This window comes from Schistocerca cancellata, chromosome 1 (genome assembly GCF_023864275.1).
Source record: "Schistocerca cancellata isolate TAMUIC-IGC-003103 chromosome 1, iqSchCanc2.1, whole genome shotgun sequence".
NCBI classification, from domain to species: Eukaryota; Metazoa; Arthropoda; class Insecta; order Orthoptera; family Acrididae; genus Schistocerca; species Schistocerca cancellata.
Window position 1 is genome coordinate 769189568 of NC_064626.1, and position 26374 is coordinate 769215941.

The window sequence follows — 26374 nt, forward strand, 5'->3', positions numbered from 1 at the left end:
TTTTTAATTTTTTAGACAGGAGAACATTCGTATTTGCTCTCTAGAGGCCGATACTTGGAATTTTCCAAGCAGGTTTTGTCGTTTTATGTAGCGGTCTTCATCGAGTGCCTAGTACGCCACATTTTTCAACATTCCTGTAAAACACTCCCACCAAACAAGGCTGTGGCCTCAAGCGCCGCTCCTTGGAAATGGTCACTCTTAGTTTCAGCTGATGCGGATCCTGCGTACTGAAGTAACATTCTAGTAAGCAAGCGATCTCCTTCCCTAAAATACAAGGTGCGCTTTGCACGGAATGCAAGAATATATTTTTTATAAAGACATTAGCACAAAACAAATATCGTTGTTCATGTACATATTAATAAGAATACTACAAAAAAGGAAAAGAATGAGGAAATATTGATTGAACGTTGGTTACAACTGTATAATGCATAATGAAATGTAGAAGAAGAATTTACAGTCAACAGTCACTCGAACTAACGGTAACCGTAATTAAAGATCGAGAACAGTCACGAAACAATAACAATTTCCTGTGACATTTTTGTTGCTATGTTTCCCCTTTCCTTAGGTTTTACTTTCTTATGTAGCATTTTCCTTCTTTTCCTGCTTTCTTTGAGTGTGTGCTTTAGTTTTCTTAGGTCTGTCCACATTCGTTCCTTTTAATGTGTGTCAGGGCGCTGACGACCTCGATGTTGAGCGCCCATAAGCCCCAACACACACACACACACACACACACACACACACACACACACACACACACACACACACACACGAAATAAAGCGTAACATCAAGTCAGTACTTCTGAATTAATTACTGCAAAAAGTTAGTACGACCGCTGAATGCAAGTAGACTTAAAGAATGTCTCATGCCAGAAGAAAGAATCAACTGAACGTCTACAGAAACGGGACTTTAGCCTGATCGTCGTTATTACGAGAGCAGCTGTGTAGCATACTGATGGGCTGATACGCTGTGGAAGATCCAAACAGGCAGTCTACGGAGATCATCTATTCATCCTCATTCATTCACGCGTATCACAGGTCGGTATCATAGAAATTAACTGAATCCCTGCAAAATGAAGCCAAGCAGAGTTTTGTGATGAAAACAGAGGAGAATGTCAACGTCTGCAGCCTAGCAGTTTATTTGGCCCGAGGAAAGTTTAAAAGACAGGAAATGAAGGGTAACTTGTAAAGGATACATTCGTTTTTGGAGCCGGCCGGGATGGCCGAGCGGTTTTAGGCGCTACAATCTGGAACCGCGCGACCGCTACGGTCGCAGGTTCGAATCCTGCCTCGGGCATGGATGTGTGTGATGTCCTTAGGTTAGTTAGGTTTAAGTTCTAGGGGACTGATGACCTCAGAAGTTGAGTCCCATAGTGCTCAGAGCCATTTGAACCATTATTTGTTCGAGTTACTGTCACAGCAAGTTTCAGCGATCATTACGAAATCAGTTTTGAGAAATACAAGATCAAAGCACAAAATGTGGTTATCTCGCATTACTAGCAAACCATTTTGGGTGTATAGTTTTAATCTATTGACTAAATCAAAGAAAAAAGTAACGTGTTTCACCTCATTACTTACAGCCACAATTAGTTGCGGATTGTTATTGCTGTGTTTATGATTTAGAAGGGTTACATTCTTATTTGGAAGTTTTACCAAAAAATAAAAATTTATATTCATAGCTTCTAAAATTCTTTCTATTTACATTTGTATCCCATCCGTTGCTAACCACAGAAACACAAGCTCTCTAAATAGTAGGTATATTGTAAAGTGATATATTGTAATAACTGTTTTTCCAATTCTTCAATTTCAAATCGCTGTGAAGGAGATACGCAGCTACGACGGTATACCGTAAACCAGCTGTCCTATGACAAAGGAGAAAACTCTGAGGACCCAAATCCAATAATTCCGCCTGAGATTCCGATGAAAATGGTAAACGAAGTGTAGAATGCTTTTCGTTCCAGTCTAGTTGAAAATTCATACTCTGCAAACAAAAGGATTCGGGGCTCGCACATAGGTCGGGTTTCACTACTTTTTTTTTTTTGCGGGATTTGTAACATACTCGCCTACTGTAATAGATAATTTTCCCTTTCCTATCTTCCTGAATGTTCATAGAGGCGTCGAGAGAACGCAAGTGACTGTGAAAATGATTTTCACACTCAAATTAACTTTTTATTGCAGTCCTTTGAACAATTGCAAGATACTTTGAGATGCACGTTTGTCAACAAAATACAACAGACTAAGTGTACAATACAAAATTATTGCTATAATTAAATTCTGAAATACACAGTTACGGGCGTCGCTGTGTCGTCTAGCATCTCTATTTAATGTCAATTAAAAACGTTCTAGGTGTATCGCCGCTTCATCTCATAAATACTTAAAATACTGATACAAACCGCCGGCCTTTCGGCTGAGTTGCAGCCGCCGTCCTCAAGACGACGACTACACAGCGCTTTCATTTTTGTATTATATTTATAAGGCGATGTAGTAATACACCTAGAATTTTATTGACACTGACACCGGCCGTGGAAGCCTATCATATTTATGTCATGTTTAGTATGATCTTTATGAATATTTTAACGAGGTGATATAGCGGTTCAAAAAACCTGCCTTGCATAAAATTAAAACTCTAAGTTCTAATCTGATTTACCTCTGTGAATCAACTCGGTTTTTAATTAGCTTTCCATCATAATCCAACTTTTCCTTCTGTCAGTTTTGTTCGTGGGAGATAATGGAAGGCAATGTCTTCAATGAGAAGGCAGCTACAGCACCGAGAATGAAGAAAACTGCCTGGACACCATTTCCCAAGCGACAACGCTTGCCGTTGCCTCTCCAGGATCTGAAACAGCGCGGAAGCAGTAATTTCCAGTTACGGTTTTACGCATAAAATGTGCTTCCTCCTTACAATTTCGGAAACTCCATACACGCGCTGAGAAGAAAATTGTGTGTTCTCAAGGCCATCTGCCCAGCTTGTTCCCCAGCAACTGTAATTCTTACGAATATCTCTCCCGCTCATAATATCTTTCATTTTTCATATCGTTTCGGCCCAAGCGTGTTATAGCATCACGCGAAGACATAGGCTTACGAGGCCTAATTAATTAGTCTGACAAATGCCGTGTTACAGACCGTGTGTGAGTAATGGAAGGAGTGGAAAAATTAGCATTAGGCAGTTTGTTCTGTCGCAACGTTTACTGCTTTTTTTGTTACAAAATAAGCGTCTGTTTCTACTTGTAATAGAAAATCAAGCCAAAGCGAATAAGCAACGCTGTAATTACGAAAGTTATGCAGATATTGTCTTATAAAGAAACTGGAGAGAAGGCGCAAGGAATGAAAGGACGGCCCTGTTGTGTGCAATTAGCTGACGGTCGCCACTTTGGCATATAACTTGCGTACCAAACGGTCGCGTGAGCGCCGGGCTGAAGAAAGGCGGAATGTCTCATTTTTGTGCGGAGTGAAATGACCTGAAGTTCCTTCCGAGACAGCGATAACGACATTTATTACCCATATTCGTTTACCACTCGCACAGTAGCTAAATAATACTTATCGTGAGCGACGCGATTGTATCTTTACCACAACTGTCAATTACCTGTAACGTACAGCCAGATGGAAATATGTAAGTAAGCCACGCTAGCCTGTCTGGGAGTTCATTAGAGTAACGAGCGTTATTTATCATCCAGAGACAGCTCTAGGCCTAATGGTTATAGCGGCGCAGCTGACGGAGAGAGCTGTTAGTCGGCCACCGTGATAAAATCCGGACTGCCTTCTTTTTCTTTTTATATATATTGAATGTAAATACGACCTGCCAGGTCAGAAAGCAACACACCCTAACAGAGCGCAAAGACGTGCGGACTTAAGCCATGAAAGGTGTTCTCAGATTTTGTCGGAAACGTTACTGCAGTAGGCGTCCCGTTAGGATCGACGGATACTATGAGGCAAAATGTAAATATAACCAAAGTAATGCGAAATGAGCGTTTAGATCCAACTCTAAGCCGCAGACGGTAATTTAATAATGTCGTTAGCTCGACTATCGATGCATTTCTATGTCAGGCGTATTCTATAATATGTTACACGGTTCTGGTGCAGCGTATTTCCTATATCATGCGCGAAAAAAGGTGAGATAGTAAGATCTGCAAATTTGCTCGTTTATCCATGGTTATTTGTGCGATCCTATTCCAAGCACAATTTTAGAAATTTTAAAACGTGTCAGTCATGCGCTGGTGAGAGGATGAAAAGACGACAGCAACTTGTAACAGCTCCAATAATTGTTTAGCTGCCATCTGCTGAGTTCAAGGTAATCCTCAGATAATATCTGCTATGAGTTCAAGACGATCTTCAGATAATATTACATGTTCCTCGTCCTAATAAAATAGATTCTCACAAGAATTGACCAAATATTACATGCAAAATTTAAACATTTCAGAATTTTATTGTATGTAAATATCTACTGTTAAACGCCTTTATTCATAACAAAAAATAATCAAGACGTAACTGACACACAAAATAAATTTCGTTTCCTACAAATGGGCAGCAGCGCATCCAGTTAAATCATATGACGTAAAAGCTGTTTTGTCGACATCACGATATTATATACTAAGCTGGTTTACCCACGAGATTCTCTAACCTTGGATACATAAAGTTTTCAGTCAATTACGCGTCTGCTTCTGCAACGTTAATGCCTTATATTCTAAAAGGTGTAACGAAAACTGGCTGCCGACAACGTTTTTATTCACGCTAAAAAGAAGCTTCGGTGAATACCCTGTTGCTATGAGGACACTTTGCATTTGTGATTTATAATCTTTTCTAGCCTGTTTTAGGTTTCTGTGCGCATTTTTGAATTTGTATGTGACATTCGTTTCACAGGGTGATTCTAAAGACACTATACATTTCAGTGATACAGTAACGGCATATTTGTTTCTTGCAGGTACTACGACAGAATGCTAACCAGAGAAGAACGAATCGCTGTTGTTTCTGCACGTCTTCGTGGAATGACGTATGAACAGGTGCGGACAGACTTTGCCCGTCGATTCCGGAAAACAGGTCCCACCAGGCTTTGCATCAATACCGTAGTCAATAAATTCCAGCGTACTGGTACTGTTGCAAATGAAGAACGTCCAGGGAGGCGGGCCATAACGCCAGACACCGTGCAACGTGTGTAGGATGTGATCACACGTAGCCCTTCTGCATCTACCAGGAGACTTAGTAGGGACCTTGGTATTCGTCAAACCACTGTATGGAGAGTTCTTCGTTACACGCTGCACAAACGTGCATACCATATCCAGTTCGGACATAAGCCTGAAGCGGAGGACTACGCATCCAGACAAGCTAAGTGTCATGACCTGCTACAAGCTGTGGAAAATGATAATTTGATGCTAAATGTCTTGTTTAGTGAAGAAGTTACATTTCATACCTGTGGGCATGTGAACAGACAACTGCAAGATCTGGGCAGACGAACAACCAAGTATGCTGCACGAGTGGCAACGGGACACAGCAAAAGTGAACATGTGGTTAGGGATAACGAGGTCAACAGTGTACAGGCCCTTCTTCGCAGAACAAACCGTTACTGGAACCACATACATAGAGACGTTGGAACAGTTTTTGGAGCCCCAGCTGATGTATGGTGGGATAATGGATACTGTTGTTTTTCAACAGGATGGTGCACCACCTCATTGTACCCTCATTGTTCGGAATTATCCGAATCAAGCATTTCCCTTCAGATGGATTGGTCGTGCCTCTCCACGGATGTGGGCACCCCGCTCTCCTGACTTGACACCCTTAGACTTCTTGCATGGGGGTTTATCAAGTCTAAGGTATACCAGGTGAAGATCCGCAGCACTGAACACTTAACACAGCGGATTCGAGACACAGCTGCCGCGATTACACCAGATATGCTTGGGCAGGTTTTCCGGTCTACAGTGGAAGGCTGGAAGGGGGGGGGGGGTGCCTAGACAGGCAAGGCGTTCATATTGAAAAGTACTGAAATTATGTCCTATTGTATCATAAGTTGCAGTGCCATTACATATTGGTTAATAAAATTTAAGTACAAAATGTATAGTGACTTTAGAATCACCCTGTATATTACCAGTTTCTCAGAAACAGTTGCCACATTTAGTATGCATAAGACCTTCACCTTGATATGTAATTTTCATTATCCTCTTAGTGATCAGCAACAACAACAGCTAGCAAAATTATGCCTTACACTTTGTATGCTACTGGAAACAGACACTTGAAGACGCAGTTGCGATCCTCTGCCATATAATTTTTTTGAAATTACTGCAGAGTCGTTACAGAAAATTGCAACACCTAATAAAGTGTGTTTACCGCATCACGATGTTTTAGAATGAGAAGTGAGATTTTTTTCGGTCACTGAACGTTTCGCTGGGCACAATTGGTGCCTGACGGACACCATCTGTCCTTGTGAGGCGTTCTCTGCGAAACGTGGCCGCGATGTGCATCTGCAGGCAGCCGCAGCCTATACGCAGCTCAGACGCCCTCCGCGCAGTGACAGCGAGATAAGCGCCAAAAGCCAGCCTCCTGATACCTTGAAGACAAGAAACGACACGCGTCCGCGCCAAAATCCCTCCGCGACAGGCGGCGTTGCTCACACAAGCCCGCCTGCCGTTCACGGCACAAGAAGTGTGCAGCGGAAACCACATTCCTATGAATGTTGTTAGCTTCAAAGTCTCATTCTTAACATAAAAAAGTTAAGGGTACAAAACAGCCATCCGGCTGTTACGCACTGAGATTGGCTCTCCTATCGCTGGTTAGTTAAATAATATTTTGGGTAGTTAGTGAAACGTTTTTCCACGATTTAGACTTCTGTTTCACTCAGTACTATCTTCCTCGATCTTCATGTTGTTCGTGCTACTCAGATCAGGCCATAATTACAACGACTCCAGGTAGGATCTGCAAGTGCAATTTTAACAAGGATCGCCATTTTCGTGGCCAATTCAACAATAAAAACTCTTCAAAATTAGCGGACATAGGTATCATTATAAGCAGCATTTACGTAATAAAACAAAGTGTGGAGTTACCACATTCGAAATTGCTGTAAATATAAAAGTTCCTACCGGTACCGGCAATGGGGTCATTAAGAATGTAACATTAGTTAGGAATCGATAATGACGCAGTACGTAACTAATCATGACCTTGATGAGGAATTTTTCTCCCATTTGCTTCAAGTGATTTGCGGTAAGAATGAAAATGTTATGTAGATTTGTCCCCTTACATTTAGGCAGTCACCGTTATTCTAAAATAGAAGATCAAATTGCAAGCGACTGGCTGCAAGACATACTGCGAAAGTCTTTATTGATGAACAGTTTTATAGGTAATACATGTTTTCCCTACAGGTCTTCCTCTTTGTTGTGCATAAATGCTTGGAAAAGTATGCTAAGCATTTCTAGATTGCTTTAATATATCAAAATTTGAAGCTATTAAATTCCTAACAACCCTCCACTGTAGCCTAGGTTATTAACATGTCGGAGTGTGGCTTCGCTCCGGCAATGAAAAATTTTCTTCCGTCGCCAGCCTTTTGCAGACAAGGAAGAAATGGGCCAGTTATACTGCTATAACACCCAATATTAAATCTCCTATCTTTCCACAGATGCGGCACTGACTGACACTGTTTATGTGTACGTTGTGCTCTGCCACATTCTAGTTAACGTGAAAGACAGTAATAAGGGCAACAACGGATTCTATCTTCTCCCTTCTCTCATTTCCAAAATCGACCATTACAAAAACAAAATTACACTATCTAAGCGCTTATCGCAGCCATCTGCACGATACGGATGCACACTTGATGCTTCAAATCAGGGCATAGTAAGGTATCGGCGAATCGTCTCCACTGGACCACCGCGTAGAACTGTTGTCAGAGATTCGCGCATTATCCCACAAATGCAGTGAGAAACATGCGTAGGTCGGTCGGTTTCTGTAAAGTGTCTCCCCCTTCCCCCCCCCCCCCCCACCCCACCCCACCCCGGCCGGCCCACTAACTGTTGTGTCGTGTCTGGTCTTCTCACGGTATAACAATTTTACTTCGATTTTGTGGTGGGCGTACTATCGCCTACCTCAGTCAACAGTTAACTTAAGAGAGGGAAGTCGTGTGCGCCATCTGACTATGAGTCATGTAATCTTTGTTCTTAGAGTCTGAATGTCTTCCAAATTAGAACTGTGGTGCAATACATGCTATAGCGGGTGTCGGAAACATGTAAACCTCCTCGTCCATACTTTTACCGTTCTCGAAATTTCCACTAATTTGACAGGAGGCATTAACGTGTCGAAATAAGAAATGACTACTCATTAGTAGCGTACAAACTGCAATGAACTTTGGTGACAAGTTAAAACTCCTGGGCCTGCATGCGTTTCGCGCACTGGAGGGCTCGTAACGGAACTTCAACTGGCCAACCTCCAAGTTCCATAATGCACCCATGACGAAGATGCGTGGACACGATGTCTAAGACGAAGATCACTGCCTCAGCGTTACTGTGATGACTACAGGGCATAAACTGTAATTAAATGGTGTTTTGCGTCTATCCGTGAGCCTCAGGACATGTTGAATTTACCGATACCACTCGTCTGCTCTGACCTAGGTATCATAAAAATGATGGTCACAAATCGCTACTCGGAAGTTACATACACCATAACTAGGATTTCGCTCACATTCCATCACCTTCCAGCACAATCTAGACCCTGTCACCATAGGCTTCATTTCACATAGTACAAGGGTCATTTCAAAAGTCCTGCACCTGTGCATACACGACGTTACACAGTGGCCTCATCAAGTTGAAATTTATGTCGGCTGTGAGCGATACCTGTGACGGTGGTATATATGGTTGCTGGTTCACGTGACTGTCGTAATTCAGGTTTGAAATGGTAGCTGAAACCGAGCTAGGTCGGATTATATGTAGTGACTAGCGTTTATACATGAAAATCGAATCACTACATGGAAACAACGTAATGTAAATTTAGACTACTTCGAGAGAGGTATCTGGAAATAATGTAGTGGATCGTAGCATTGTATCACGCTGGTCTGCTCGTTTCCGTGAAGGTCGGGTAAACACTGAGGACACCCAAGCAGTGGGAGGTCATCAACTACAACACATTAAACCTCTCAGATTATTGAAACTTCCTGACAGACTAAAACTGTGTACAAGACCGAGACTCGAACTTGGGACCTTTGCCTTTCGCGGGCAAGTGCTCTACCATCTGAGCTACCTAAGCACGACTCACGACCCTTCTTCACAGCTTCAGTACTGCCAGTACCTCGTCTCCTACCTTCCAAACTTCACAGAAACTCTTCTGCGGATCTTGCATAACTAGCACTCCTGGAAGAAAGGACCTGTCAGCGCACACTCCGCTGCAGAGTGAAAATCGCATTCTCTCAGGCTATTGCTAATGACATTATGAGGGAGGATCCAAGAAAAGCATGTGAGAAAATTGCATATGAGACTAGAATGTCCATCACTTCAGTTTACAGAATCATAACTGAAAAGTTAAAAATGACAGAAGTTCTTGCACGATGGCTTCCCCATGATACGAGTGATGAGTTGAAAGTAGGTCGCGAAAGAATCGCAGAGGAAATTGCTTCAACGTTTTCGAACAGAAGGAGAACAATTTCTGAAAACGGTTGTTGCACTTTATGAAAAATGGATACGAGATTTTGAGCCAGAATTGAGGTCTCAGTCGTCACAATGGAAAAGCTCTCCACATCCGGAAAAATTCCGCCGACAGCAATCAAAGGTGAAACTAATGATGATATTTGCGTACGACATAAATGGAGTTATAGCTACAAATAGAGTGCCCAGGGGCGTCTGTAACACGCGCTTACTGCAGGCTGTTTCCGCAAAATGGTTTGCGGTCGAAAATTCGACAAAGAAGCCCTGACGTGCTTGCAGCTTGACCCGGATTTTGCACGATAAAGCAAGACGGCAGACTGCTCTACCAGTGAAAGAAACACTAGACAAATATGAATGGGGAATACTTCTCCATTCACGATACAGACCTGATATGACGCCAGCCGATTTTGATTTGTTTCCTAAACCGAATGAACAGCTCCGTGGAAAAGTTCTAATGCAAATGATGAAGCTTCCACGGAGGTGACCCGAGTAATCAGACAGCTCAAAACTGATTGTGCCCTGTCCGGAATACAGAAGTTGCCAAAACGTAGGGAAGCCGTCTTAAGCAAGAATGGAGATTATATTGAAGGCCTGTAAATGTAGTTTGGAACATAAATTATGTTGTTCAATTCTGTCTTATAGTATGCAGAACTTTTGAAATGACTCTCATAGCGTGTTCGCTAAGCTAAGGAATGTGCCACAGCAACTCACCTTCTGATAACCAAACCATCATAATTCAGCCTAACCTATATTATACCTCGGGCAACGTTAGTCTCCTACCATAAATTACATTCTAAAAATTTTTGATCAATCAAAATAGATTTTGGCAACATTCAGTTTTATCTCAGTCTGCACACAAATGGTGCTGCACACCACGTCAAAGCCGACGACCGGTATTGGCAAGTTCAACACGTCTGCGCTACAGTTCTGCAGGCGTTCAGTTCAGTCACAAAGATATGCTGTTAGCAGGGGCGTGGCTGGTGCAGAGTACTCACGAGAGGCGAGTAGAAGGCGGAGCTGTCGACGCCGATGCTGGGGTAGGGGTTCTGGTCGGTGGACGGGTAGGGCGCGCCGTACGACGACAGGCGCGGGTACGATGAGAGCGCGAGGCGCGCGGAGTCGTACTGGCACGAGCAGACACTCTGGCCAGACACCGGGTCCGTCACCAGCGGCCGGCCGCTCTCGCAGCACGACGACGACACCGCCACCCCCACGCCGCCCGCGCCGCCTCCGCCGCCCCCGGGCGACACGGCGCCCGCCCCCACGCCGGAGCTGCCGCCCCCGGAGCCCAGCGGCGGCGACGTCGCTGTCGTGGGCTGGCCCGCCACCAGCAGCTGCAACAACACGCCGCCAGCTGCACTCAGTCTGCACCTTTGTCCTTGCATAAAGGAACAACGTTAAAAAAATTCCTTGATAACATAAACTAATTTAAATTCAGATTAAAGCTCTAGAAGAATGGAACTAAGGCAACTGAACAATACGGATAACAGCGAGAGTTTTCTCTTTCAAAACAAGACGCACTACTTGTGCACTGTAAGTGGTTTGATAAACCTGGTAAATTTTCAAGAATGGAATACCATGCTGCACCTTCATGGAGGGTCACAGCTCGATTATTCAAAGGCTCGTACACAGAATTTCAACACTGTAAAGCGTACAGTTAGTTCATTGATGACAGTCGACTGAATTGGTCAGTTTGTCGATTGCGATTAAAAACTGAGAAAACCGGATTCCGTGCTGCTATTTAACATTTCCTTTTCAAGAGCTGGACTGCCGTACAAACAAAATATAATTATATGAAGCCCGTGAGGACTCTGCATCGTCACTATAGCTCATTTACTTTTGGATCAATTAATTTAAACGTGGTCGGACAAGCACCGAAAGCGAAACGCGTTCCAACCGTCCGACTTTGAGATCACCACAAAGGAAACCATCGACAAAATCAATAATATGGCAGCGCAAGACCGCTGAATAAAAATTCTTAATATTGTTGAGACTGTACGCATCTCAGCTGAATGACTGCATGATTCCCGCACGAAGTTTTGGCTATCAAGAAGCCGTGTGCGACGTGGGCTCTGGCTCCGAGTACTATTGGACATAACATCTGTGGTCATCAGTCCCCTAGAACGTAGAACTACTGAAACCTAACTAACCTAAAGACACACACACATCCATGCTCGAGGCAGTATTCGAACCTGCGACCGTAGCGGTCACGTGGTTCCAGACTGAAGCGCCTAGAACCGCACGGCCACATTGCCCGGCTGCGACGTGGGTGCTGCACTTGCTCACAGTGACCAAAAACGCATCCAGCACATTTCAGCGCAATGTCTGACGATTATTAATGGAAATCCGCAAGACTTTTTGCGTCGATTTGTGACTGCTGGTGAAACTTCGATCCATTATTATGCACAAGAGTCAAAATGGCGGTCGAAATAATGGACTATGGCGGATGACCTGTGTGTCAGCTGCTAACTGACGGCCACTGCTTTTTGCGATTCCAAGGAATAATCCTGATAGATCACTTTGTAAAAGACAAAATTGTAACTCGACCCTATTATGCCCCATTGTGAGGTAGTTTGGCTGGAAAAAAACCAAGGTTGCCGTGCAAAATAGTGCTCTTTTACCAGAATAACCAACATCCCACAAATCAGCGATAACAATGCCGAAACCATATGGATTGGGCTTCGATTCGGCTTCTCAACCATCCTGTTTACCAGGCTTAGTGGGTTGCTGGGAAGAAATGTTCATTACATGAAGAGGTGATAGTTACAGACAACAAATATTTTGCAGAGTTTGATAGAACCTATTTTTCCGATGGCGTGAAGACGCTGGAGAATCGCTGGGCAAGTATATATCCCTCAAAGGAGACTATGTCGCAGTAAGGGGGTTGATTACGAGATAAACATTTTTTGCTTGCTTTTTACCAGACTTATCAAACCACACAGTCGCACATTAGTATACGTTACCTCAATATTAAAAATCTATAGGTTATCGGTATTACCACTTGTGCATCTCAACGGTATGATGTTTATTTCCTGCAATACTCGTTTACGAAATCAGTCAACATACAACCATAAACAATTTGCGATCCCCCCACTGTAGAGACCGTGTCTAGTGAAATTTATACTGCATTGTGTAAAACTTGCAACTGACAGTGAACATTATGATGTGCTTATAGAAATAGTGATCCAATAATAATAAAGAAATTGCCGGGACTAGTTTAGGAAAGCCAAAAAATCTCGTAAGGATAGATAAAAGTCTCCCCGGAAAATTCAAACTGTACGAACTGCTTGTAACCTAAAAACTGACGGTCATGTGCAACATATTACGTAGTAAAAGCAAATTTTAACTAGAATTGTTTCAGAATCCTAACAATTCTTTGTGGGGAAAAAACGTAGATAGCGTAAGCATTTTTTGAGCTAGATAAATGATTACTCCAGTAAATGAACTATTTTAACGTATAACTTACGGCCAGCAAACCGACAAATCACAAAACTCTAATAAAACTTTGTTTTTATCCATGGTTTGAATCAGGGAGGCGTTTTAGATATCAAGCAGTCACATCAGACTATAATTGGCTGGGAATAGACTCAGGAAGTCTAGTTTCGTATGTCCACGAATCGTCCAAGAGCGTGTCTGCAATCCAAATGAGGTATAATGGGCTAAGGAAATTAAACACAGTAAAAGACAAGAGGCAAGTTATCTGACAAGATCAGCTGCACCATTAATTCCATTAAGATGCACTAGGGAATGAGTGGAATTTGGAACATAAACTTCGAAATTTCTACAATTATGAAGTACTTAAGAACGTACTAACGCTCCTAAACAGATACTTCACAGAAATCGTACTATAAGGGGCAATCGAATGATAACGAGAAAAATGGTAAAATGTAAGTAAACTGCCTATTACTTGAAAAGCAGTCACAATCGCTGTGAAAACATTTATCGCATTGTGGTGCAGGTCTTTCAATACCTTCAAGGAAAAATGTTTGCGAGTGTCTACGGAAGCATGATTGTTTGCAGGCGTGCACTCCTTCGTGCGAAGCAAATCGACGGCAACGAATATCTTTCTTCAGGGCTCCAAACATGTGGAAATCACATGGGGAGAGGTCAGGACTGTACGGAGAGTGTGTAAGCCCCAACGAAACTTCTGCAGAGCAGTCGAAACAACCTCAAGATTCATTCTATTGCAAGATGGTGCCTGCCCACATGTTACCGAAATTCTTTCGACTATGTTGCAGAAGTTTCGCTGAGAAGTCTTTCCACATCCTCCATCAGTTCCGATCTCCCCCTAAGCGATTTTCATGTTTTTGCAGCCATGAAGAAAGACATCCGTGCCCGTCTATTTGATTCGCAAGAGGTGCACGGCTGGGTGTAGCGAATATTTTTTCATGAAGGCACTGAATAATGCAGTAACAGGTGCCACATTTTAATTTCAGTTTAGTACTTTATTACAAGAGTGAATACAATACCGACAAGAGGACAGTAAATACTCCTTTGCATTTCAGAGTGAAAGGGATATCGTACAGCATTTCTGAATATATTAGCGTGCAATCAACATTAATTCAGGAACGAAAAATGACAAACTGCCTACATCTCGCTGAAGTATAGAGACAAAACCATTGGCTTCATGTCAGTGCATCTAAATAAGCTAAATGTCCCACATTATAAATACACATACAATTTGTTCTGCCCGAATGACTAGCTGCGAAGTCAAAATACGGACACCTCATCAGCAAAGAGAACGGTTTGCCGGGCTAACTCCGATTCTCCGCCGTGGGCCACTAAAAACGTTAAGGTCTCCATCAGGTTATCTGCGGCACGGCCCGACCCGCGCCCATGTCGCCTGCACGCCACGGTCGTGTTCTCGCGCTGACAAAACACGGCACAAACTACCGGCTACAAGTCATAAACGTCGCAGCAGAGTCAGTTAGCGCCAAGTTACGCCGCGCAAAAAAAGGAAGGAATTACCTGACGCAGCGCAAAGTGTAATAACGCGGGCGTGCCGAGTGCGCATGCGCGGAGCCAGCCCGCAGGTGCGCGCACCGGTTTTACGAGTGCGAGACGCGGACTACGAGTGGACACGACATGACAGGACGGGTCGGGATAGGACAGGGGCGACTACCCAATAATAAAGATAATCCGCCGCTTTTATCGGGTGGCACAGCAGCGCACAACCGACCACGGAGCAAAACGCGCTGCGCCGGGCGAAAGCGTGACTTCTTTTCGAGTAGAAAAAACATCGCGGTACTCAGTAAAACTAATGTGTGATGTCCATTAACATAGATTCCTAGCAGTGCCATTTTGCGTGCCCATACTGAAAGGTAGAAATAAAAGATAGACTGTAGTCTGATGAATACGCTCACACCAATCATATCTGCAACTCCTCAAAATACTTTAGGAAGTAACAGTGGGCACTTCGAATTGTTCTAATTTATTTTCTTTTGGGAATAGAAGTTCCACAGCTGCAACTCGTATTTATTTGGCTCTGAGCACTACGGGACTTAACTGCGACGGTCATCAGTCCCCTAGAACTTAGAACTACTTAAACCTAACTAACCTAAGGACAGCACACAACACCCAGCCATCACGAGGCAGAGAAAATCCCTGACCCCGCCGGGAATCGAACCCGGGAACCCGGGCGTGGGAAGCGAGAACGCTACCGCACGACCACGAGATGCGGGCTCGTATTTATTTATCTACTCATTTATTTAATGCATGGATGAAAGCTTGAGAAAGGTGCTGCGGACCAGAAACTAGTCGCAACATACACGGTGATCCAGCTGTCCCTAAGTGTGGGTTTTAAGCAACCCATAAAACCTTCAAAATCGACGCGTGAAATTTTCATATTCTCCCGCTCGGTACGCCCAAACTATTAGTCCTACAGAAAAAGTGAACAGGACCTTCCTGTAGGAAATTTAATGTAGTTAAATTTTGTATTGGGTTATGTTTACGCTGGAGGCCATGCTTTTCGAGTTATTCAATAAAAACGCGATTGACGCCACTTTCACTTCTGTACGTTTTCTTTAATAATTGGCAAACTATGGCATATAGGGAAAACGAATCCCAGTTTAAAATTTAACTGCATTCAATTTCCTACAAGATAATCTTTTACATTTTTTCTGCAGTACTAACAGTTTCGATGTAGGAAGTGAGATAATATGACAATCTTGCTCATGGTATTTGAAGGTTCTGTGGGTTGGATAAACTGCATATGGGTAGGGCAGCTAAATGACCCAACATATGGTGTGTGAACCATAACTCCACCAACGAACTTCGAGAAGTTGTTCAGGTACACCTTGTGAGTATTTTCTAGTGACTATTCCAGAATAACACTGTAATTATGATTTATTCAGTATGTTATTGCAGTCACCATTGTTGCTGTGAAAATACTTTCGCCAAGTCAAGAAGCATGTAATATGCAACAACCAAAATGCACGACGTACAACACAGATATGTACAACAACCCTCACTGTACTGTGATGTGGTTGCCATCCCTTGGGGTCAGCTGTTTCATTGCACGCGATGCACAGTAGCCAACTCGTCATCAGTGACTCATACATACTACCGCTGCGTATCACTGTTAATGTACAAATTTAAAAAAAAGTTCAAATGGCTCTGAGCACTATGGTACTTAACTTCTGAGGTCATCAGTCCATCAGTCCCCTAGAACTTAGAACTACTTAAACCTATCTGACCAAAGGACATCACACACATCCATGCCAGAGGCAGGATTCGAACCTGCGACCGTACAAATTACACAACGATAAATAGAAGCCTAAGACATAGGCGAGTAGTTTGAAGGTGAATAGTAAAATAACTACAGAGGTGCCGTGAGCGAATGGACACCAAGGCAAACCGTTGACATTTGCACTGTTGTGCGCTATTTTCAGTGAAAGGCGGATACAGAGCTAATTGGTGCAAAACCACACACGAAATTCAGTGACTCTGTAGCCATTAGTCGAAGACTATATGTCCCTTAAACCAAAATACTCTGAAGATATCCCTGAACAACATCTGAAACTTTGGAAGTGGTGTTCTGGTATGCTAATTTGTGTATTCTCAAGCAGTCATACATGTATGAAAGAAATATGTTCAGTCTTCGTCCTGTATACACATGAACAAATTGAAGTATAGTAGCAGAACCAATAATTCCAAAACGAGTGTATCAGATAAGCGCCCGCAAATAGATACGGTCTTAAAAAGTAACAGATAAGATCTTGAAACCTATCCTCTACATTAATTAAATATTCGTATCCTCCCGAAGATCGATTTGCTGTAACTTGCCACTTCACTTTTCACAACAGCAAAACTACGGCACCCGACCTCATGGATGGTGTATTTATGTACTCATATGCGGACCTACCCCTGCGATTTCTTACCGTGCATTTAAATTTTTGTTTTCAGCAACAAGACATGTCATGTTACGTCGCAATGTGCGATCCACAATTCTCTCTTCCCTTTGTTTCTAAGGAATTTATTCTCTTTCGCTCACTGGAGGGTGTCTTCGTTCCTTACTCGATCTGTTTTAACATCCACGCTACATTGCAAAGGCTTCTGATCATTTCATTTCTGTCTTCCCCCTCATCCATGCTTCATATTCAAATGTTTTAAGGCGTCGACGTGTGTATTACGTTATGGTTACTAGCTGTTTCTAGTCATAGAAAGGCTTTTTACCGTGTGAAAGCCTTATTACTATTTCTTACACTTCCCTCCTTGTCCAGGGATTTTCACCTACCTCGAGATGACTGGGTGTTTTGTGTTGTCATCATTTCATCATCATTCATGAAAGTGGCGAGTTTGGACTGAGCAAAGGTTGGGAATTTGTACGGGTGCTGATAACCGCGCAGTTGAGCGCCCCACAAGCCAAATATCATCATCATCATCATCATCATCATCATCATCATCATCATTGTCCATCCTACTCAGATTGCAATATTCGTCCGTCTCTTAAAAGGTCTCTTATTCTAGTAAAACGCTGCAGAATGTCCAACGGCTTGATGCAAATATTTCATTTTGGGATAGCCGCATAAAGATTCTGAGAGCTACCAGTAATAGTTTATCTGTGTCGGGATGACTGTAAAATAGCCTGAGTTCTTAAGAGTCTATGTAAACATTTGGTACCATTACAGCGCTGAGAAATTCCAGCACAGTCACGGGAATCTACAGCGAACATGCAGAAATGCTTCACCATCAAGCGAGATGGCGCAGTGTTACGGTACCGCACTGGCGACAACGTGGGGTTCAGATCCCGGTCTGGCTATTCATTTTAAGTTTTGAATCGTTTTCATAAATCGCTTAAATATGCCAGGATGGTTTCGCGAGAAAGATACTGCTCATTTCTATTCCTATCCAACCCCCAACCATGCTTTTACTCTGCTCTCAGTGGTCTAATCATCGGTCCAACGATAAACCCTGATATCCCTTTTTCGTTTACACGTGAAAAGTGAACACGGTAAAGGTACTACCTGTTTTATGATGTCATTCAGGGAGAAAGGTTTGATAGCATGTTGTGGTGTGGAGTGAAGTTACTGTATGTGTTTGCGAGATGGTTATACCGGGTGATCAGAAAGTCAGTATAAATTTGAAAACTGAATAAATCACGGAATAATGTAGATAGAGATGTACAAATTGACACAAATGCTTGGAATGACATGGGGTTTTATTAGAACTGAAAAAAATACAAAAGTTCAAAAATGTCCGACAGATGGCGCTTCATCTGAATAGCAATAATTAGCATAACAAAGTAAGAGAAAGCAAAGATGATGTTCTTTACAGGAAATGCTCAATATGTCCACCATCATTCCTCATCAATAGCTGTAGTCGAGGAATAATGTTGTGAACAGCACTGTAAAGCATGTGCGGAGTTATGGTGAGGCATTGGCGTCGGATGTTGTCTTTCAGCATCCCTAGAGATGTCGGTCGATCACGATACACTTGCTCATGACGAAAGTGGCTGCTGAGCACACGATCATCACCAAACGACGCGCGCAAGAGATCTTTCACGCGTCTATCACCCCCATTGTACCACAAGTCACTGGATAATGACAGTTTAGCAGAAACAGATCGGTTGTGAAATATAAAGAAAAATTAATATCTCACGCCAACGGCCTTGCCGCAGTGGTAACACCGGTTCCCGTCAGATAACCGAAGTTAAGCGCTGTCGGGCTGGGCTACACTTGGATGGGTGACCATCCGGTCTGCCGAGCGCTGTTGGCAAGCGGGGTATGGGGTGGGGCGCCATCCTGCATTAACATCGTACGTTCCAGCAAGTGTTTATCAGTCAGGCTGGGGATGATGCGAATCTGTAACATATCGGCGTACCTCTCACCCGTCACGGTAGCAGTTACAAAACCAGAATCACGCATTTCCTCGAAGAAAAAAGGCCCGATAACGGTAGATGTGGTAAATCCAACCCATACCGTGACTTTCTCGTCGTGCAATAGAGTTTCCACGACATTCTAGGATTTTCGGTAGCCCAAATTCTGCAGTTGTGGGCGTTGACAGACCCTCGGAGCGTGAAATGAGCTTCGTCGGTCCACAACACGTTACTCAACGAATCGTCATCTTCCGCCATCTTTTGAAACGCCCACACCGCAAATGCCCTCCACTTCACTAAATCGCCAGATAACAGTTCATGATACAGACGGATTTTGTACGGATAGCATCGGAGGGTACGCCTAAGTGCCAACCAAACAGTAGTGTATGGAATGCCGATGCGACGTGTGACTGCACGAGCGCAGACTTCCCTATGCATAGACGAAACCGCTACAGTCTCCATTTCTTCCTTAACTGTCTCAGCAGCATTACGCCTTGTGCTCGGTCGGCCACTACGGGGTCTATCGTCTAAACAACCCGTGGCTTCGAACTTCGAAATCATTCTCGCCACCGCTGCATTTGTCAACGGACCTTTACCCGTTCGAATCCCCTTCCTATGGCGATAGGATCGTAACGCTGAACTAGCACATTCCCCATTCTGATAATAGAGCAACACTAAAAGCGCCTTTTCAGGTAACGTCAACATGCTGCGACTGCTGGCGCATCTGATTCTCTCTCTCATTACAGCCTCCCTTTATACACGATCGTCATGCGCAGACACTGACGTTTTGCTGTCCAGCGCCGTCTGTCGGACATTTTGTGAACTTTTTTTTTGGTTCTAATAAAACCTCATGTCATTCTAAGCATGTGTGTCAATAAACCACGGAATAATGTAGATAGACAGGTAAAAATTAAGTTTTCAAATTTATACTGACTTTTTGATCACCCGGTATGTTCCGTCTCATGCCAAGGTAATGTCGGGAAAAAAAAACTTTAGCTATTATTTCGCACAGCATAGTTGCAGTAACTTTCGCCAGCTCCTACATGAACTAATGATCTGCCACTGTCTCCATTTGACGGTGCCCTGAAACATCACAGAAGAATAAATATGTCAAGATAATAAATCTCCAGAGGATTTTGTTGTATGGTCGTAATTATTCCCAGGTCAATGTTTGGATCCCGATTCTAGAAGCATTCCTCGAACGATTATTTTTCGGAGCAGAGTATGTCCGGTATTGTATGAACTGAGGTCAGCGTATGGCACACACAATCCGACTGTACACGGTTGGGGAGCCATCGGGAGTCGAGGGAGGCGCGAAGAATGGAATAATTCCAAGGACGGGGCTTTCGCCCGCGGGGGGAGGTGAGGTGAGAAACGGCCGTGCCGGCCGGAGCCTTGTACGTGCGCGCCCGCCAGCCCTTTATATGCAGACTAGAGCAGCCGCCCTCGCGGGCCTGTGTGGGAAGCGCAGTCGCGGGGCGCTCCATCACGGCGCGCGCTGGACGCGGCCGACGGCGACGGCGACGTCATTGGGATTCCCTGTCGCCGGCGCTGACGCCGTCCGTCAATCGGCAGCCGCCTCGCCTCCAGTAGCTGGTGGGCGCCGCGCCACCGGGGCCGCCTTCCAATCCTGTCCTGAGCCTCCCGGGGCTATCTTCAAAAATCGTCAGTTAACCCTCAGCCCACAAGGTGTGGTGGAAAACCTTGTACCTGCCCTACTTTACTTAGTGGCTTGCGTGATGTAGCTCGGATCTCACCCTCAACTAATGTGTCCTCCTAGTCTGTCACCCTTACAATAATTGGATGGACCGCCTGCTCCGTGGTACGCACTACCCGTGTGGGATTCCATCCGACTTTGTTTTTACCCTCCTTCCAGTCCACTTTCTGGGCAGAGGGCTAAGATGATGTTCTCAACAGCCATTCGCTTCTGTGGTCTAGTGATAATCGTTATTGACTAGTTATGCAGAGGTGCCTAATTCCATTATTCTGTGGCACCAAGGTCTCGAATGGTCTCCACTCAAACTCGCAAGACCAACTGAGGAGCTGCTTGTTTAAAAGAGCAGGGAAACTTAAATGCAAGCCATTCAAGTGGCGTCGAAAAGAAAGGCGTGACCTGGCAGGGAACCACACAACTTTTATTTACGACAGACTTTTCGTGCCCCTGTTAAATGCCGTGTCTTGTTACAGTATTCCTGAATTCTTAATTATTACGGCTATATCTATACTCTGTAAATCACTGTCAAGTGCACGGCAGCGAATCTATACTATTGTACCAGTTAGGGGTTCTTCCCGGTCCATTCACATATGGAGTACAGGAAGGATGGTTGTTAATCGCCTCCGTACGTGCTGTAAGTAATCTAATATTCTCGTCCTTATCCCTACGTAAACGATACGTAAGGTATTGTAGTATATACCTAGGGTCATCATTTGAAGGTCAGTTCTTTAAACATTTAAGTAGGCTTTCTCGGGACAGTTTACGTCTATCTTCAAGAGTCCGCCAATTAAGTTTTTTCAGCATCTCTGTGACACTCTGCCATGAGAGAAACAAATTTCTGGCAATTAGAGTCCTATTTTGTACGGGTACCACACATTTGATCAATATTCTATTCTAGCATAGGTCGTACGAGTGATTTGTAAGTAATCTCCTTTGTAAACTGATTGCATTTCCCCAGTTTTCTATCAATAAACTTAAGTGTACCGCATCATTATGAAAAGGAAAGTTGCTACTCACCGTTTAGCATAGATGCTAGCAGATAGGCACAACAAAAAGCCTATCGGAAAGTGTCACAGGATTTGGCTTCAGCTGCCAGAGACAATAGTCGTGTGTGTGTGTGTGTGTGTGTGTGTGTGTGTGTGTGTGTGTGTGTCTGTGTGGTTTATTTTCGACGAAAGCCTTGTTGACCGCATGCTCACTTTCTGACGCCTTTTTGTTGTATCTACCTTGTACCTGAGACTCAGTGCCTCCGCTATGTGGTGAGTAGCAAATCCTTTTCATAATATTGTTACATTCCATCCCGGATTTTCCACTGTTTGAAGTCTACCACCTGCTTTACCCACGACTGAACCTATGAGATCATTCCATTTCATATCCCTACAAAATGTCACACACAGGTATATGTATGACTTGGCAGATTCCCATACTCTTATAGTCATAGGACAACACGGTTTTTTGTCTTTTCGTAAAGTGCACAGTTTTACTTGTATACAAAGCTGCCAGTCGTTGAACCACTTTCAAACCTTATCAAGATCTAACTGAATATTTATGCAGATTTTTTTCAAACAGTACATCATTACAGATAATTGCATCATCTCCAAAATGTCTGTGGTTACTATCAATATTGTCCACAAGTTCATTAATATACAACGTGAACAGCAAGGGTCTAGGCGCTCAGTCCGGAACCGCGCGACTGCTACGGTCGCAGATTCGAGTTCTGCCTCGGGCATGAGTGTGTGTGATGTCCCTAGGTTAGTTAGGTTTAAGTAGTTCTAAGTTCTAGGGGACTGATGACCACAGATGTTTAGTCCCATAGTGCTCAGAGCCATTTGAACCATTTTTTGAACAGCAAGGGTCCCAAAACACTTTCCTGAGGCATACCCGAAGTTACTTCTACTCTCCATACAAGATAACATGGCGCGCCCTCCCTATCTAAACCCCATCTAAAAATCCCTAATCTAGTCCCTCATGACGTAATTTCACGCTTACTTCTATTTTGCTGTCAATGCTCTTACTCAAAAAAATTGAATTGGAATTCTGGCACTGAACATGGCTTGCACAGAAGACAGAAGATATTTCATACGAAGGCACTATGTAAATGTAAGAATATCTGTGTATGCTATAAAAGATGACAGAAGAATACTAGTTCTTTTCTCAACTGAGTCTTTTCTTTTCTTAGCGACAGCTTCCATTTTCTTAGATGATGCAGTGGTTTTAATATCACACAAATATATCTGTATAATATATTAAAGAGACCGCATACTATCTGAAAAGTTGCTGGCTTTTAAAATTACAAAAACGTTACACTTTCCATAGGTACCTCCTAATTCGTTCCCTGAAAATACCAGAAAACGTAAACCCACATTGAAGATTTAAAAAACAACGTACATGACGAACGTTATGCTCCACTTGCCACAGGTTCATGTGTTGACCGATCACGACCGGTTTCGCCCCATCATCGAGTAGACACATTCTAGCGTAACAAATACAGTATAAAACGACGTGTGAGCCATAATATTGATAAAACACAAACTCAATGAAATATATAACATATTCCCAAAAACTGTAGCGCTACAAAATTTTGTAACTAACAACATTAAAACGAAAATATATAGATGTGCAAGTATGACCGGTGTGAAAATTAACAACTGAAATCGGGGAAAGTTTAAGAGAACTTAGTTAAGTAATATTAACAATGATCATACTTTGACTCCTATTTTTCAAACATTGTTTTAATGAGTTATAGGTACTGCGAAGATGTGTGTTTTCGTTTGTTTTCCCTGCCATATTCCATAAAAAGATATTTTCTTGACTGTCAGGCATTACACAGTCGCTTTCCAGTTGTTGTGCTGTAACAGGGAAACTCACTCCATGAGATCGATACAGGACGTGATTTGCCACCAAATAAATTAACTACAACTAGAGCAGTCACATATATACACGAAGTAGAAGGCTGAATGACATGACAAAAACGATTTACAAAAATAACTGAGCAATGAATGAATACATTGCATCTCATCGCTCAATACAGTCAATCCAGGAAGCGAATAAAGAAATAGTGCAGACCACAATTACTGAGACTCAGTGAAGTGTTAGTGGTAAACTGAAGACTTGAATTTTTAATATGGGTCCTCTTTGGTAATGATCCACGTGGTCCCATGTACTGCGAACATCCACAGGGGACGTTGCCGGAGGAAGACTTGGAGACATTATAACGCGAGTTACCATGGACGCTGTGTTGAAATCGGCTCCGGAAATCAAACGCTACTACTCTTTTCACCGTGTACAAAAGAGACAACACTTTACAGGAAAGTATGTCCGCCGAATAAGAGAGACGCAGTAATACAGGAGAGTGGCGGGAATTGCAAGACGGGGCGGAAGAGCCGTGTGTCAAGTGGGTGTGTTTGTAGGCGGCCGCTACCTGCCGCCGCTGCCGGACACCGGGCATACAAATCTGCCGCCGGCTACGTCCGTGGTCACCTGCCAACGGTACTCGTGGGAACCGACGGTCAAAACATGGCTTTCGTCTGACACCGCGTGTAAACTGTCTGCCGGGAGCCCCCATTGGCACGTACCAAGTACAACGCAAGGCTAACTTTGTTACTCCCATCACGCCTCCCTGGTTATGTAAAGTAACGACTGAAAGCATCCATCGAAAGCCCAAAAACATCTCATGGTTTAGTATTTTGTGAAGTGCTTGCACAAGTAAGAATGTCCTTCAAATATTGTGTAAAATGTTTAACAAAAAATAGAGACCATAGAAGCAATATGGGTAAAACCTCTAAATATACATACAAGCGCTAATAAGTGCTACTGATGTCGATACGGGTTAGACACGGAATAAGCCATGCAGAGGTATCTGATCATCTATTTGTGCTCTCTAAACCAAACACCAAATTTTATTTGGGTATCCTAGTTGACTTACTATTAACTAGCAACTTATTTTTCTTTTATTGATTGGCGACTCCATGGAGTGTTCTGTGCACCACGACCAGATAATGGATATAATTGGAAGGAGAAACAGCATTGGTCGTATTTTTTTGTTTTATTATCCGCAAAATCGATTTTCGGTCACTTAGTGACCATCCACAGTGCTGCAACATACAATTAAAATTGGTAGGCACTGGTATCAAAAAGCTTAGAACGATCACATAAACTGACCAGTCAAGAGTCTTTCCAATCGTTTCGATGAACTGTTTGAAGGTTTTTTTATATCTTTAGGTCTAAAAATCTTCCACTGCACCTTACATCAATCATCATTTGCGAATGGTTACAAATTTATTTGTATTTTTAATGACCGTATTTTGCGTCGAATGTGTCGGTCTACCCCGAAAACTCTGTCTCCGAACTTAAATAGACAAATATTTGCAATTAGTCCCAGCTCAGCAGTCGCTTAGCATATTTAGATCATGATCGCCGCACCAGTAATGTCGAACCGAAATAGTTGATAGCTGTTACATCAGATAAAGTACTGGCCAAAGATAATATGATTTTTTTCTTCGGCAGTGTACACCACTAAGTTCCAATTGTTAAATCTTTCTTTTAACACTACCGTGTGTCCCCTCTATTGAAAGCAGTCATCGATTAATCCGTTCACCAAAGTTAATTTTCGCCTTACGTTTCCTACACGAAAGTGAGCAACCTACGTGTTTATGGATCCACTACAATGAACTGCAAATGAAGTCACTGAGTCAAAGATTATATTAATCTTGGGCAGCATTTCCACGACAGCCAGATCCTTTACAAAAAAGGAAAACTTCTGAGAACTTGGAAATTAAGACAAAAGAATATTTTAATCTACAGCTGTAATAGTGTTCGAATGACAATTTTGACGGGTAAGTACAGTTGTCGCGTGATGTCTTGCATAAAATATAATCTGGGCTTGTGTGTGGAAGTAGGAAATCATTTCACGGTAACATTCAGAGGCTCCAGAATATTTCTCACCTATTTTTTTCCTACAAAACTCGTGTTAAAGCCAGAATTGCGTTCTACCAAAACTACACTTCAGTAGTTTTGGTACGCTACATAATGACGTAGTAAATGGTGCTAATAGAAAGACTGTCAGCCGACGACATTTTTGTACGTAATTAGAACCGTACGTCGTTCAGTGTTAACCCACTATGTATTTTATATCCTTACAAAATAAGAATTCCATTTTATAATTAATAAAAATTACTTGATCCTGTAACTTCTCCTTTTAGGTAACTAAAGTAATTATTTTTTGTGCAAGTCCAGTTAAGCTGCACAAACGTCTATAATTATTGTTATCTTGTACTCGACAACGTTTTCATCATGATCAAAGCTAAGAGTTTCCCGTTATTACTGATAAGCACGCTAGTTGTTTACGAATAGCAAACACGTATTATGAAAGTTCGACGAAATATTGAAGCGGTGTTTGATATACATTTTTGTTCTGCGAGCTTTTTATTTTATAATTTTGTTGAGGACATTGCGTTCTCTGGCACTATATGATAAATCTGTACTTTTCTTTACTTTTCCTACAACATCCCTATGTGTCATGTCACAGATCAACAACTTTCGAATAAAATCTGAATTAAACACAGTGATAATTTCAGTTTTGCTATAAATAACGTTACGGTCCTTTATATATCCTCACTTAAGTTTCCAGTCCGTTCACCGCTTCTTGTTTGTAGGGGAATCTAGCAAGGCATTGACCGCATTCGCAAAGAGAGCGATAGTTATGAGATAACGCCCAATAGATATACAACATATCTAACT

General features: G+C 42.9%; 1 protein-coding gene and 1 pseudogene across 2 annotated transcripts in view; one reads left to right on the forward strand and one right to left on the reverse strand.

Annotated features, from left to right (window-relative positions):
* Positions 1-26374, reverse strand: part of LOC126186917 (homeobox protein araucan-like) — a 323994-nt gene that overhangs the window by 219733 nt on the left and 77887 nt on the right. For both annotated transcript variants that reach the window (XM_049928252.1, XM_049928251.1), the window contains exon 2: positions 10601-10939. In XM_049928252.1, the coding sequence (XP_049784209.1) occupies positions 10601-10939 (339 nt within the window). The remainder of the gene's footprint in view (positions 1-10600; positions 10940-26374) is intronic.
* Positions 18705-18821, forward strand: LOC126098120 (5S ribosomal RNA; annotated as a pseudogene).